Here is a 16,786-nt window from a genome sequence, read left to right as displayed (position 1 = left end):
CGGCGAGAAAAATGTGGAAAAAGTCAAAGCGAATAGTGCGGATGCCTCTAATAGAGCAAACGAAGAGATACTATGTGTGCATATCGTTTTTACGGACAAATGTACTCTGTATTAATGTGTATTCATGCATAACATGAGCGAGCTTGACACAGCCGAGTCTTGAGCACGCACATATAAGCATATGTAAATGCGTATACATACAATCATGCTTTTGTGCCCACTTCACTAACGTATCTCTACCACGCCCTCCCAGGCTGAAAAAGCATAAAGGTAGGTGGGCCCCCTACTACGCCAACTACGAAAAGAGGGGAATATTGTTGTAGTAAAAACGGTTCATCTGATACTTTTTGTACAAGTGCTTCAAACAATATTTGGCATTCTCTTTTTTCCATTTGTTGTTAAAGTATATATCTTCATATATAGATTTGAGTTCCAAATTATAGGCTGTAATTAGTCTTAAGTTATGAGATATGACCATATAAAAACATTTAAAAAGAGCATCCACAAGAAATACTGAAATAATTGCGTAATAAAAATACATGACATATTGATATGAAGTTGTAATAGCTTTATAATGTATATACATAAATAAGAGTAAAGAAAATCTTATAAATGTAGTAAGACTGATAAGTAGGAGATGAGTATTTCTTAAATGATAATTTAATCGTAAATTTTTTATAAAATTATTTCCAATTATTAATATTGATAATGAGGATAAGCCATGCATATGTTTTGTATTTATATATATTAAAAGGGATGCAATTGAAATAAATCCTTTATAATCTCCTTTAAAATTAAATTTTTCTGAATTTAATTCATTATTATTAAATAAATTATACTCTTCATTTAAATAAGTAATATTCTGTGATATATTATTGTTATATTCTTTAATATTTAAAAAGTTCGGTAATTTACTATTATTCTTTTCATTCATTAATGGTCTAATAATATATCCTATGAATTGCCTTCCCGATAAAGAACATAAAAATATGTAAATATTTTTTATAATTTTGAATGATGGAATAACTGCAAAAATTAAGTAAAAATATGGTGCATATTTTTCTGACTGGTTCATATTTTTTAAGCATATTTCAAAAACTTTATTATGTACAAGTAAGAATAAAAATAAAAAATCAGACACACATTTCACAAAAATGAACACGGTGAAAAATACAACTTCGACAAATGAAGATAAAAAAATAGAGGAAAAAAATGATATTATTGAATTCCCAAGTATAATAGAAAAGGATACAACAAAAATTATATTATTATGTTCAAATAATTTAAAATACATATTACGTTGCGTTAATATTATTTTCAAGTCATGTATATCTATATGTGTGTAGAAAAAATATATAACAATGGACATAGCAATTTTCCCAAGGCAATATATAATATATGGTATCATTAAACGTATTTGATTCAGGTATGTAACTTTTAAACTATCATCCAAATAACAGTGATATCGTTCATTGTTTGAAACATTGGTATACATTAACTTGTTCATAATATATTTCTTTCCTATCTTGTTTTTATTTATATTTAATTTACGGTGATTTAATAGTTGACTTTCTAGCATAATTTCGAAATATTCCCTTAAATAGGTTTTATTTCCATTATAATGATTACTAATATCCACTATGTTTGTACTATCTTCAAATTTTACATTACTTGTGGAGGTTAGCTTTTTTTTAGTATTATTACTTCCGTTTATAATGTTATTGCCACCGTCGTGTAATACTATCTCCGTTTCGTTTTTTAAAGAATATAATGATCTAAGATCTATGGAATTATTTAAAATATCGTTCAACGATAAAAATGATTTTTTTTTATGAATACATGACCTGTTCATAAAATTCGACTGGTTACCATTCCTTATGCTGTAAGGGACTAGAGAGTTCACCGACTTCGCACACTCGTTATTGTTCTCATTTGGAAAATTATTACTATTACCACCACTACTGTTATTGTCATTATTACTGCCATTTCTAGTGGCATTGCTTCCAACAAAACTACCATCTATGCTGCCCCTGTTCATGCCGCCATTATTGCCACTGTTAATTACGCTACTAATCCCTCCTCTTATACCCGCGCTAATAGCAGCATCCTCCGAATGGTCTATATTTTTTCGTAGCTTTTCGAATACGAAGTTACAGTGCTTTATGGTAATGTATTTTATCGGAATGAAGCAAATATTCTTAATTAAGAGTGGCTGGAAATGCACATTGGAAAAATAAAAAGCCAAAAAATATAATCTTAATATCATAAAAGGCACATCAACTAGAATAATTCCTATAACAGCAGCGTGCTTTTTACAAAAGTATATGTCACCTAGATCTAAATTTTTACTATTTTTTTCGGTAACAATAGAAATGATAGGAAATGAATATGCATTTAAGTACAAAGAAAACGAAATCAGTACCCCGCCAATTATTTTAATCCAGAAATTTGTATTTTTAATAATATAAGACAATTTCACAAGAGTAAATAACAATTCAAATATGTCAAATAAGTCTATAACTACATGCAGAATTAAATTATTGTGGAATATCTTTTCATTTGATATACTCGCTTCATCTGGATATAGTTGTTTATACGACTTAACAGATAAAGCAGTGTATATAAGAGTGCTTAAACTTAATAATGCAAATATTGCGCATTTGTTATAATAATCTCTATTCGTATCCTCTGAATATACATCATCGTTGAAAGCAAAAAAATACATGAATATTACTTTAAGGGATATTGAATAAACATACAATAACCAACAAGTGCCTCCTTTTACAGACGCAAAGGACTGAGAATTATTAAAACAGAAATGAATAAAAATATACACATCAAATACGCATAGTACTAAAATCAGTTTGTTGTAATCGAACAGGATGTAGTACAACCCTAACTGCTGCACTATGAAGGTGGTCAAATTGAAGAAAAAGGATATTCGCCAGCCGTTCAAAAATTTGTAAATCATTTTAGAAAAAAAAAAGCAAAAAAAAGGGGGTAAAAAAATAGATAAAAATGGAAAAAAGAAAAGAAATATTTCTCGGAAAGGTAAATATACAACTATGGGGATGAGGGACAGAGAAAAAAAAAAAAAAAATATATATATATATATATATATATACAAGATGAACGTGCAATCTGTGCAAGGATAAAATACCCAAAAGAGCAATAATAATATAAGTGAAAGGCAAAAATCAAAAAACAAAAAAACAAAAAAACAAAAAAACAGAAAAACAAAAAAACAAAAAAACAAAAAAACAAAAAAACAAAAAGTATAAAGTGAAAGAAAGAAAAAAAAAAAAAAAAAAGTTATTCCTTGGTCAGGTAAATATATGCGGCTACCAAAGAAGAAGCGAGAAGGGCAAGTATGTACGCAATATACATACACATCCGCATGTTTATATGAGGATATGTATATGCGAATATACTTGCATATATGCATAAAAACCCAAGCGCACGTTCATGCTCCTTGTCCAAGGATGCAGAAAAAAGTAGAACAAAACAAATTGATGGCTTGGACAAAATTTTTCGAAGTTCAAACAAAAAAAAAAAAAAAATTATGAATGTTCAGAACAAATTCAGAACAATTTCATTGCCTAGCAATACACACACCCATACATACATACATACATTTGAGTTAAAAAAAAAAGAAAAAAAAAGAACATATTAGTTGAGACACTGAATAGAGGAATTTATATTAAAAGAAAAAAAAAAAAAAAAAAAAAAATCCTTACACGAAATTTATCTTTAAATATGTACGATGGTGCAAATGCATTACAAAGAAAAGAGGTTATTAATAACATTTCTGTGAACGTGGTAAATCAAAAAAAAATTGTCTTATATGGCTGATATAGTAAAATGTTAAGGATATACTATCTCTGTATACCCTAGTGAAGCAAATACCATGTAGTTATGTAAAATTAGAAAGACTTAGAAAGGATATAATAAAGTGGGCATACCACTGCTACATTGAAACGGGTTTATATCCTTTCATGAACTTTTACACAGGAGAAAAAAAAAATATAATTGTTTGAAGAGAAATAAGAAAAAGCCAAAGTCATTTCAAACTTTTTTGTCGCCACTTTGCTCTGAGAGATATTTACGCACAAATATAAATATATACGTAATTACATATATACGTGTATTATATGTATATATATATATATATATATGTATATATACCTATGTGTATGTGGGTATACGCGCATGTTTTCTCTTCAAATAATTTTCATCCGTTCCTAATTTTTGCCTGACATATTCATCCTTTTCTTTTTTTATGACATTTATTAATGTGTGCAATTTACAAAATGAGTTTACGATTTCTTCGAAAAAATTAAGTGGGTAAATGGCTACATATGCAAACGGAAAAATGGTCAAATGACCGAATGGCAAAATACGAAAGGGGAAGATTACATAAGCCGCAATCATGCGATGAATTTAAAACTGAAAAGTAATGTCAATGCGTGAAAAAAAAAAAAAAAAAAAAAAAAAAAAAAAAACTCGAATAAACAGCCCTATAGTATTAAAAAGGAGTCCACTATAACTGACTAAAAGGAATTCTACAGTAAAATGTTCTTAACGTTTTAGGAAAATACACACATACATACATATATACAAACGTGTATATATGTATGCATATGTGTATGAATGTTCAAGGGAGGCATTTTTAATAATTACGAGAACACATAATTAAAGAATTAATTGTTCTCCATAGACAGAAAGACATAGCTAGCATTTCTGTGCCGCAGAAAATTATTATTTCTTCTAGCAAATGGTGGATAGCCAAACTGTAGTAGTTCACGGGAGATGAAACGTTTATAGCGGCATTGTATACACATATGCTACCCTTCTCTGTGAAGAAATTAAAAAAAAAAAAAAAAAAAAAAAAAACTCATCTGTGCAATTCTCTTACTTCCTCAAATGTGTGCAGACTTTTTTGAAAATACTGAATGAATAAGGGAAAATAAAACAAACAAAAATGAAAGTAGAAATAAATACAAAAAAAAATAGTTCACAGATAAAAGATGAAAATGCAAAGGGAAAGAGGGGGAAGCTAAAACCAATTCAAGTTAGAAGAAGCATTAAAGATATATTAATTGAAAAAGATCCTTGTGATTATATATATAATTACAGAGGGAAGAATATAAATGTATTTCCTGAAATTTTATTAACAAGTCAGGACAATATTTTAAAAGAATCACATCAAATAGGTAGTACCAAGAATGATGAAAAAAAACAAAATTCGCAAAAAATAGTAAATGTAGACTCACTAGACATACATGAAAAAGTAATGGCAGAAGAATTACAAAATCTATTGAGCAAAAAAGATTTAAATGATGAGACGAAAAACAAAATAAAAGCACTTTTCGTTCAAGTCCAACATATGTATTTAGAAATAAAAAAAGATATAAAAAATAATTCTCCTTCAACTGAAGATATATTAAAATTATATTGTACAAATGATACTACTACTGATAAAAGTAAAAATGATATATGGAAGAGTTTCTGTTTCTATAAATTGCTAAGTGATAAACTAAGTGACATACACATATCCACCATCTCGTCTTATAGACTAAATTACTTGAAAACTATATACGAGTGGTACAGTAAAAATAAGAAAGTGCTATTTGGTTGTAAGATAAAAGATAATAGCGGCCGATATAGGCAAAACAGCCAAAGAAATCAGAGGAGAACTAGTCTTGCAGAGGGGGAGCAAGGGTCCGACAATGGGCTGGGTTCAGCGGAAGGGGAGGAAGTAAATTCATCTCATGATGAGCAACAGATGAATGGGTCAAAGATTGAAGAGCAAATAAATGCTTCTAATGATGTGGAACAAACGAATACTTCTAACAATGGGGAGGAAATAGCGCAAGGTGAAGGGACGATTAGCCAAAGAGAACAAAAAAAGCCGAGTAAAAAAAAGTATGTAAAAAAAATATCAGAAAATTTTGAAGATCTTTTGAAGAAACATATGAACGAAATAAATGAATCAACTTTTTCGAAAAGAGATCAAGTTGAATCCATGCATGAGGAAAAAGAATCAACGAATGAAGAGACAAGTGATGTATTAAGTAATTACTTGTTTCCAAACTCATTCATCGTAAATAATGAACAAGATAAAGAAAAAAGGGAAGAGAATAATGAGAATGAAACCAAAGAAATAGATACACAGATGGAACATAAAGGTTTAGAAAATATTCAAATTAGCGAGGGGGGTAATATTATTAATACTATAGAGTTGGACTCAGGGACAGATGTGCCACTTTGCACCCAAATAGACACACAAAAAATAAAAGAATTGGAGGACGAAATTAAAAAGCAGAAATTGTTAATTAAGGAAAAGGAAATAGAGATAATTAATTCCCCTATAGGAATTAAGTTTAAAGAAATTTTTGGAAATTTCCAGGACATGGATATAAATAATTGAGCTGCTGAAAGTAGCGGTGATAGAAGCGGTTGTATAGGATTCAGCAGTTACGTCGACTCAATTGGATGTAGAGAAAAATGTCTAGAATGAAAATTGCTGCATGGAGATGATTTTCTACGTCTTTCACATGTGAGCTGTCAAGCATGTGGGTACATACATCCTCCTATTATGCATGCTCACACGTGCGTTACACATGTGCGTTTTCCAATTTTTAATCCCATTTCGACTATTTATTGGTATATACATTTATTGGTATATACATTTATTGGTATATATATTTATCCATTTGTATATCTATCCATCTGTATACCTATCCATTTGTGTATCTATCCATCTGTATACCTATCCATTTGTGTATCTATCCATCTGTATACCTATCCATTTGTGTATCTATCCATCTGTATACCTATCCATTTGTGTATCTATCCATCTGTATACCTATCCATTTGTATATTTATCCATCTGTTTATTCATTTTTTCTCTTTCGTACAAAATTTTTGTAAAAAATTTTTTAAAAAATTTTAAGCGTCATGTGCACTTTTTTAAATCATTGAGGAATATAAGTGCATGTGACAAGTGTGCATGTGCATGTGCATGTGCATGTGTTTGTTTGTTTGGGAAGGGGGAAACTTCGGAAAAAATTTTAAACGCGCATTTGTTGAAGCATGTAAACGTGCGTTTATATATGCACATATATATACTCATTACTGCTTCCCACACAATAAAAAGTTTTATCCTAGAATGTAGAGTCAAAAATAATTCAAACTGTTATCAAAGAGAACAAAGTAGTCATAGGAATATGCCCCATATTCACTCTTGTTATAATCTGGGTAATCAAAGGTATTATCTTCGCCTAAAAAGATAAGAAAAACATTAACAAGTAATATATAACGACGTTTAAGGGGAAATTAGGGCATGTCTTTCCCCTCTGGGTTAAATGGGGAGGGAGAGGGTCTCTTTCCAGAGCTCTCGTACGATTTGTTATTTTGGGCTCAAAAAAATTACTACATACAAAAATGTAGTAGTTAACTTAGCGCAAATGCACTCAATTAATCGTCTATTTATCAGCATGCATATCAATCCGCACGTCTATCAGCATGCATATCAATCCGCACGTCCATCAGCATGCATATCAATCCGCACGTCCATCAGCATGCATATCAATCCGAACGTCTATCAGCATGCATATCAATCCGAACGTCTATCAGTATGAATATCAGTCCGCACGTCTACTTATATGCATATGCTACTCTTATTTTATAATTTTTTTTTTCCCCCTGTACCTCTATTCAAGCAAGTGAAGGCTGCCTGGGCGAAGACACAATCCATAACAGTATTCCTGTACACTTTTGACAATATTAAATATAGAATAGCTACAAATATGTCTATTATAAAAATTTGCAGAATAAAAGAAAATTTTATAATATTATATCTAGGTAATAAAAAAGAGCATGAAAAATAAATTATAAGTTTAACAGTTATTTCTTTAAAATGACAAAAAAACAAATAGTTGTCTAGTCTTGTGTTCTTTATGAAGTTGTTTCCAATTATTAGCTTATTTAATATAAGTGGTCCCTTCATATATTTGATTAGTTTAACTACTAACGAGGATATGACTGATACTGATACGTATACTTCCTCCCTCTGAATGTTGGTATTTTCTAGGTCTCTTTTTCTCTTCTTCGTGTTTATCCTATACTTGTATGTTATGTACTTGCGTCCGAGCAGCATGTAGATGAACATGTACGTGTCGTTCAGGAAAAGGTACACCTACGGGAAAGGGGGCAGTATTTTATAGCATCATACGATTATTTTATTGTTCTGTTTTTCTGTTTTTCTGTTTTTCTGTTGTTCTGTTTTTCTGTTTTTCTGTTTTTCTGTTTTTCTGTTGTTCTATTGTTCTAGTGCTTTACTGTTTAGTTGTTTTATTTCATTCTTTTTTTTTTTTTTTTTTTTTTTTTGCGTGTATAGGAGGTTATATTTGCATGCACAGGGTTATGAGCCCCTCGTTCATTTTTACGATACGTCTATTATTTTGCAAATATTTATTTACATACATTTATTTACATACATTTATTGGCATATATTAATTTGCATATATTAATTTGCATATATTAATTTACATATATTTATTTACTCATATCCACTTCTATACATTCACTGCTTCTTATTTGCGTGCAGGAGTGTTCGCTCCTACTGCACTCTCTCTTTTTTGAGGTCTGTTGACGTTACCAGGTAGACAAAGACACAGAGAACAATGGGAAAATTCTTACTCCTGTTGAAATAGCTAAATATATCGTAGGACGGGTTGTACTGTGATATTATGATAAGAATAAAAGAGTAGGAAACCAAATTGAAGAAATACAAGAAAGACATGAAGAAGGCATCAAAAATGGAACATATGAAACTATATACAAAGAAGGAAGACACAACATAAGAAATAATAATAAGAAAGTAAATCTTAAGTATAAAACATGATTTTAATGCTGTCAAATTGTATAGAAATGTTAACTGGTAAAGGCTTTTTTTAAATTCGTCTTCAATATTAAACGTGTATGTGATTACAAGAATTGTTATTTTCAAAGATATTAATAAGAAGAAGAATAGAAATATGATAAAGAATTTAGAAGAATTTTGTTCTATATTGTCAACATAACAGGATGCATATTTTTTTATGTTAATTCCTTTATATTTAAAATATAAAATGAAGAAGTATGCTTTTATTTTTTCGTAATTTAGACTGGTAACTCTTTTATAATCCATATATTTAATTTCGTCAAAATTTTTTATTTCACTCGAAAAAATGCTTTTACTTATTAATTCTAAATTGAAGTAGCTCTCTTTTAAATGAGCACTGCTCCTGCGGCTTCTGAAAAGGCTGTTTATTCCTTCCTTTTGATTATCTTCTATATCTTGTATTTTTTCCTTTTCATATGAGTCTTTGTAGTTCCCTTTTCGTTCTTCTTTCTCACTTTGGTTAACTCCCATTTCCTTTTTTTTTGTTAATTCCTCTCTTCTTTCTTTCCTTTTCTTACTTCTTCTACAGTTAAGAAATTTCGACTTTCTGTATATGCGCGAACCGTGAATTATGATAAAGCAGACATTTTTAATCACAAAAAAGGAGGACGCTGAAATAAGAAAAATGATGGCCTACATGTGTTAACTCGCACACGTCGGAGCTGTTTGCTCGGGCATATTATATTATACTACTTTATATTATATTACACTGTATTTTATTTTCCTAATTTTTTCTCGTATCTATTCTGCTCGTAGCTCATATAGCTTCTACTTGTAGCTCATATGACTTCTACTTGTAGTTCATATATCTTATAATTTTTTCTCTTTTTCCCTACATGATCCAACCGAAAAGACAAAAGAATTGAAGAGTCTGGCAACTAGAAAAATCAGATCTGTGAATATGAAGCTGTATATACTAATGTATTTGAGGCATGACATAGCATCCCCCCCCACCTTCGAATGATATTTTGTTTTTCTTGCCTCATTTATATAATAGTTGTAATTTGTTACACTCAGATGAGTTACTTTTCCTTTACTAGTAGAGGCTCTAATCGACTTGTAAGACCTATCGAGGCTTCCCCCTCCCTGTGTTAGTTTGTCATCCTTGTAGAAACTTTTAGCCAAACTTAGCTGCTTATCTTTCGAGTTTAACTGATACGATGGAAAGGTGTACATGTTATTTGTAGTGGAGTGACTCTTTAAAAGGCTTCTATTTTCATCGTTAAGTTGTACCATTTTATCTTTGAATTTCTCTTCTTCTCCATTGCTTCTGTCTTCCTTATCTTCATTATACCACATATTATTGTTCCATCCCCTTTCCGCTTTACTTTTTTTCTTTTCCTGTTCTAATGTTTGCCCCACCGACGGTTTCACTTCTGCCCGTGTTACATCAACCCCTTTTGCGCCTTTCCCCCATGTTGCTTCGTACGAGTAGTTAGGCAACGAGTATGCATGCAGAGATATATTCAAAGAGATTACGACTCCGAAAAGAATGAAAATGACTTCATATGCATTAACTGAAATACTGTAAAAGTTTACTATGGTACTGTAGTCTATAGAAGAGTATGCAAACGAATTAGTATCCTTAAATAAAGTAGACTCCTCTTTTAGTCTGAAATAATATAGGTAAAAATAAAAATACGAAGAACAGAAAAAATCAGATACATCTAAAAAGTCTATAGACACATGTGTAATAATAAGAAAAAATAAAATGTTTTCTATACTTATTGTATGTATATTTAACAAGCTATAATTTGTTATATAAAATAAAAGGATATAAACAACAATAGTAACTAATATAGCTATTGTCACTATCTCCACTTTACGTGAAAACTGTTCATAATATATTGAAGCAGTTACATCTTCTTCTTTTTTACTATTTATATATTTTGGAAAGGACGCAAAAAATATGATTGTTATCTTTGTTACAATGCTGTATATATATATTATGTACATTTGAATATTATTTATGGATCTAATAAGAAAATAAATTAAAATAATTATTAACATTCCGTCTATTAATGATAGCAAGATTCTGTTGGAGCTGATGTTGAGCGATAGTAGCACATGTTGAACTGCTACAACAATTATGAGTAAAAATTTTAAGAATGGAATTATGCCTTTCATTTTGTACAGCAGAAAAGTATATGATAAACCATTTGGGGGAGGAAAAAGTGAGAATGGGTAAACGTAAGTGTCTGCGTTAGGGCAGTATGGGTATAGGCACGTGTGTGTGGTGGGAGGTGATAGGAGCTTTTTACATGAAGCTTTATTAATCAAAATCAAATTTAAAGGAATCAGGTAACACGGAAAGAGGGACTTGAAGAGACGAAATAAAAGAAGCGCTGTAACGAGTTGAAGTGGGAAGGACTGAGCCTTGCACAATTGCATAAATTGTAGCACAACATAAAATATTGCCCAATTAGGTGAAATGCTATATAGTCAGGTAAAAATTCTGCATAGTTAGGTAATAATACTGCTTAGTCAGGTAATACTATTGCTTAGTCAGGTAATAATATTGCTTAGTCAGGTAATAATATTGCTTAGTCAGGTAAAAATGTAGCATAATCAAGTAAAAATGTAGCATAATCAGGTAAAATGTTGCATAATGGGGAAAAATGTCGCTTGATGCCTCTTAAATGGGTAAAATTAAGTGAAATAAAATGAAAGACACACTGCAATTTTTACTTCCATTTGCATGACATGCAATTAATAGGGTGACATCGCATAGCGTAAAAAAAAAAAATAATAAAAATAAAGAAGTACGCTTTATTTGTTACATGTATGCACATAATTTTTCCCTCATATTCCCCAGTGTGCCAATAAACATCCTCCGCGTGTACCCACAGGCACATATATATATGCATATATATGTCCATTTGTGCACACGTAAGTGCCTAAATAACGACGTCATTTTGATAGAAAATTGCGCAAGCATAATTAAAGTTTGAGGGCTTTTTTAAGAGGTCACGAACGGCTATATATATGTACATATGTACGCACGTACATATATATGTATGTGTGTTTAAAGTGCAGCATTTTAAAGGAAAGTCCTAAATTTCCTTTTTCTCACTGCTCATAGGTTATATATATGTTTACTCCCCCTGACAATTGTCTTTTTTTTTTTTCTTTTTCTTTTTCTTCCTTTTTCTTCTTTTTTTTTCCTTTTTTTTTCCTTTTTTTTTCCTTGTTTCTTGGGCTTTTTCTTTAATTTAAGTAATTATCATAAGACTTCATTTTCTTTTTAAAAAGGAAAAACTAATTCCATAATTTATTCAAAAGGAATGTCATTTGGATTTAAATAATGATACTCGTAAAAGGGTAAACTGAAAAGTATATTATAAAGGAAAAACTATGACATTTCCGTGGATTGAGAAAAAGGGGAAGAGGGAAAGGGGGGGGGGAAAAAAAAAAAATATTGTATACATAAGAATATATCTCGGTAAAATTTTCCACTAAATAATTCCAACGGTTTAATCATGCGAGGAGTGCAAAGATCAAACGTTCAACCTTTGACAGATTTTCCACGCTCGCTCTTTTATTTTTTTTGAAAATATATTTTGTCACAAAGCGTACAATTTATTGACACCAAAGGGGATCTCCATCTTTCCGTTTAAAAAATAAATACGTCATTTGTCATATGTCGTAACTCGTACGTCGTAACTCATACGTCGTAAGTTATATAGCGTATGTCATATAGCGTATGTTATATAGCGTATGTTATATAGCGTATGTTATATAGCGTATGTTATATAGCGTATGTTATATGTCACGTGTTGCTGGAGGGAAAATTCGACAGTAATATCTTTCGTATTTTTATTTTATTTTATTAATTGTTTTTTTTGGTAACATGTATACTCATTTTCACTATATTTGATGAATAATGAAATATGAAAAAAAAAAAAAGAATATGGTGGCATAAGCATACAACATATTTTCATCAAATGCCTTGTTGCAGTGGAGAATGCTCTAATTTTTTTTTTTTTTCCTTTAAATGGAAAGGATATGATATTCATAAAGTTTACAAGCTCCGTCATTTGTTCATATGGGAGGAAAAATGGAAAATGTAGAAGCAAACTGGAGGCAAGAAGGAAGAAATAAAATTTAGCACAGTAAGTGTTCATTATAACTTAACACATGATCTTCTCTATATATGTGCCTTCATTGCATGAGAAGTTTAAAGAGAACGTTCATGTGAGAATATATTTCTTGCTCCTAAATTAACAGCAATGTTTGAAATATAATTGGCGGAAAGGGGGGGGGGCAGGGAATTTACTTTGCTAGTTACTTGTCACTTGTTGCTTCTTCCTTTTTGTATTTTCCTTTTCACCTTACATCATAAACGTGTAAAAAAAAAAAAAAAAAAAAAAAAAAGTACGAAATGGATGAACAAAAGAATGAACACCAAAAGTGAGATTACTTAAAAAAGGTGGTACAAAATAAGTTTTTAAAATTTTACGTTCATACCTGTGGCACGGTGTATCAGAGAAATATTACTAAACAGCAGTGCTTATTTATAAATATGTACATGTAATATTATTAATGTACATGTTCATATGTGTTTGCGCAAAAAAAAAAAAAATATTATAAAGTAAAACGTACCCCCTATTGACCCATTTGGAAAGCTCACAAATGGCAAAATGGCAAAATTGCAGTTCATATGACCATTCGGAATGCATCATACGTTTGCTTATTATGTAGAAAATGAATGTGTATGTAAAAATGTTATCAAATGTCATCTACATTTATTATTTATGCCATTTTTTTTGCTTAAAATTAGGTGTATTTTGTTTTCCCTTCAATAATGGAAGTATAAAATGTTGACGAGATAGTCGTTAAAATAAGAGCTCATTTTAAGGTCATTTTTTTTTTTTTTTATTACATGGTCATATTTTTTTTACAATTATTTTATTGATTTATTATTTTTAGAGTTATAATTTTTTTATATTTATTATTTTATTTATGAGGGTATAATTTTTTTATATGAACTTTTTTATTTTTAAGGGCATAATATTTTTTATGTTCATTTTATTATTTTTATTTTTAAAGCGTCGTATGAAATTCGGCAGAATAGGGAATAATGCAAAGATAAATTTTTGTTTAGTTTTATGGCTTATTCTTCTCACGAGTTGAGCTAAAACGATTTTTGCAATACCCGTACATACGCGCAAGTGATGGCATACGCATAAATACGTATACACGCATATATGCATATATATATATATATATATATATATGTACAAAGGAAGGGGTTCCCATTTTTGGCCAAGGTCATAATAAAAAAATATATCAGGTGGTCGCTTAAAAATTGCAAGTTTTATTTTTGTTCATACGTATAATGAACGCAAGGGAAAATAGCTGAATGTGTAGTCACTGAAGGGGTGTATGTTTATGTACATACGTAACTGCGTAACTGTGTAATTACGTAAATACGTACATGCATAAGTGCATATATATATATATACACACATATATACCTACACACACGTATATATCCCACACACACGTATATATCCCACACACACGTTTATATCCCACACACACGTTTATATCCCACACACACGTATATATCCCACACACACGTATATATCCCACACACACGTATATACCTACACACACGTATATACCTACACACACGTATATACCAACACACACGTATATACCCATACGACATAATGCTCCAAATAGGCAAACAGCTGAGCAGAAGCCTAGGGAAGACAGCGAAAAATAAAAAAAGGATATGGTATGGTGGAGCGCACCCCAAGTACTCAACTAAAATAAGTCCAGTTGAAATTTCAAAGGTACTGGAAAAGAAATTTGAAAATTTTGATTTTAAAACATCAGCTAATGAAGTGGGATATGTGTTAAGTGTAGGTGATGGAATATGTAGAGCATTTGGATTAAACAATGTTAAATCATCCGAATTGGTTGAAATACACAATGAAGAAGAGAAAGGGAATGTGACATATGGTATGGCAACGAACTTGGAATATGATAATGTTGGTATTGTAATATTTGGTAATGATAGGAATATAAAAGAGGGTGATATAATAAAAAGGACAAATCGTATTATTGATGTGAATGTAGGATATGAATTATTAGGAAGAGTAGTGGATGCTTTGGGTAATGAAATAGATGGAGGTAAAAAAATAGAAACTAAAGAAAGAAAAAAGATAGAAATAAAAGCACCAGGTATTATAGCTAGAAAAAGTGTTAATGAATCTGTTATTACAGGTATAAAATGTATTGATAGTCTAGTACCTATTGGAAGAGGACAAAGAGAATTAATTATAGGAGATAGACAAACAGGAAAAACTGCTATAGCTGTAGATGCAATTATACATCAGAAAAATATAAATGAACAAGTAGATGATAAGGAAAAAGTATATTGTGTATATGTAGCTATAGGACAAAAAAAAAGTAATATAGCAAAATTAGTAAATCTATTAAAAAAGTATGATGCAATGAAATATACTATAATAGTTAATTCAAGTGCATCTGATGCATCTCCTCTACAATTTTTAGCCCCTTACACTGGTTGTGCTATGGCTGAATTCTTTAGAGATAATGGAAAACATGCATTAATCATATTTGACGATTTAAGTAAACAAGCTGTTGCATATAGACAGTTATCATTACTTTTAAGAAGACCACCTGGTAGAGAAGCATATCCAGGTGATATATTTTATATTCATTCCAAATTGTTAGAAAGATCTTCAAAACTAAATGATAATTTGAAAGGAGGTAGTTTAACAGCTCTACCAATTATTGAGACATTGAATAATGACGTATCTGCATATATACCAACAAATGTTATATCTATCACTGATGGACAAATATTTTTAGAAAGTGAATTATTCTATAAGGGTATTATACCAGCCATAAATGTTGGTCTTAGTGTTTCTAGAATTGGAAGTAGTGCACAATATAAATGTATGAAAAAGCTAGCTTCATCTATGAAATTGGAATTAGCTCAATATAGAGAAATCGTTGCTTTTTCTCAATTTGGTTCAGATTTAGATACATCTACAAAAAAATTAATAGAAAAAGGAAAGATTCTTACTGAAATATTAAAGCAAAAACAGTATTCACCTGTCAACATCAGCTATCAAATTTGCTTAATTTATGCTGCTACAAAAGATTATCTTGCCAATTTAAGTATTCATAAAGTACAAAATTTCGAAAAGCAATATTTCGAATATTTAGATAATAACTATGCAGATGTTTTGAAGAAAATACAGGCCAACTGTGATTTGTCAGAGGTGGAGGATCAGATAAAGGAGAGCATTCAGAGGTTCCTCGAGATATTCAACGCTGAATGATGAGAGTGGCTTGAGCGTCGAGTAGAAGCGCTTCTGCAATCCGTGCAAGTGGCAGTCAAATTTAAGAACAGGTTAGGAAGGTCGCTCATATAGTAGCCTATTTTATGAACAGGTCAGGAAGTTCACTTACATTTTTGGCATATTATTGAGCAGAGAAAGAGAGAAAATAAGTTTACAACAATTGCGGAAATATATCAATGAAGTTGTTCTACAAAAAATGAATATTGTCCCAAAGCGAAAAGAGACATATATGTATGTACGTATTATGTATGTACGTATTACGTATGTACGTACGTGTATATATATATATATATTTGTTTTGTTTCCTAATATTATTCCTTTTTTTTCGAATGTTGAAAAATTTGCTAATGTGCGCGCATTGGATACTGTTCCATGTATGTGGAATGTGTGTACACGAAGCGGAAGTTCATTTTGTACTTTGCATTTTTTCCATTTCATTAAAATGTTGTTATAGCATAAAACCCATAAAGGTACCATAGGTGCGCCCGTACTCATG

The 16,786-nt window shown here is 30.5% G+C and overlaps 4 protein-coding genes across 4 annotated transcripts; 2 read left to right on the top strand and 2 right to left on the bottom strand.

Annotated features, from left to right (window-relative positions):
* Positions 1-295: 295 nt before the first annotated feature.
* Positions 296-2,971, bottom strand: MKS88_001093 (TMEM121 domain-containing protein; the record flags this gene model as incomplete). Its single annotated transcript, XM_067219750.1, has 2 exons — positions 296-1,026; positions 1,300-2,971. 2 exons carry the CDS (start codon positions 2,969-2,971, stop codon positions 296-298), a joined length of 2,403 nt encoding a protein of 800 aa, XP_067075025.1.
* Positions 2,972-4,981: 2,010 nt separating this feature from the next.
* MKS88_001092 (uncharacterized protein) lies at positions 4,982-6,430 on the top strand (the record flags this gene model as incomplete). Its single annotated transcript, XM_067219749.1, has 1 exon — positions 4,982-6,430. One exon carries the CDS (start codon positions 4,982-4,984, stop codon positions 6,428-6,430), a length of 1,449 nt encoding a protein of 482 aa, XP_067075024.1.
* A 749-nt stretch (positions 6,431-7,179) lies between these two features.
* On the bottom strand, positions 7,180-11,074 carry MKS88_001091 (uncharacterized protein; the record flags this gene model as incomplete). The annotated part of the gene is made up of 5 exons (XM_067219748.1): positions 7,180-7,283; positions 7,714-8,200; positions 8,663-9,558; positions 9,784-10,559; positions 10,956-11,074. 5 exons carry the CDS (start codon positions 11,072-11,074, stop codon positions 7,180-7,182), a joined length of 2,382 nt encoding a protein of 793 aa, XP_067075023.1.
* Positions 11,075-14,622: 3,548 nt separating this feature from the next.
* Positions 14,623-16,269, top strand: MKS88_001090 (ATP synthase subunit alpha; the record flags this gene model as incomplete). The annotated part of the gene is made up of 1 exon (XM_067219747.1): positions 14,623-16,269. One exon carries the CDS (start codon positions 14,623-14,625, stop codon positions 16,267-16,269), a length of 1,647 nt encoding a protein of 548 aa, XP_067075022.1.
* Between the last annotated feature and the right edge of the window lie 517 nt (positions 16,270-16,786).

The sequence above is a fragment of the Plasmodium brasilianum genome, chromosome 4 (assembly GCF_023973825.1).
Source record: "Plasmodium brasilianum strain Bolivian I chromosome 4, whole genome shotgun sequence".
NCBI lineage: Eukaryota > Apicomplexa > Aconoidasida > Haemosporida > Plasmodiidae > Plasmodium > Plasmodium brasilianum.
The sequence above is the reverse complement of the archived record's forward strand: the minus strand, read 5'-3'. Positions and strand labels throughout refer to the sequence as shown.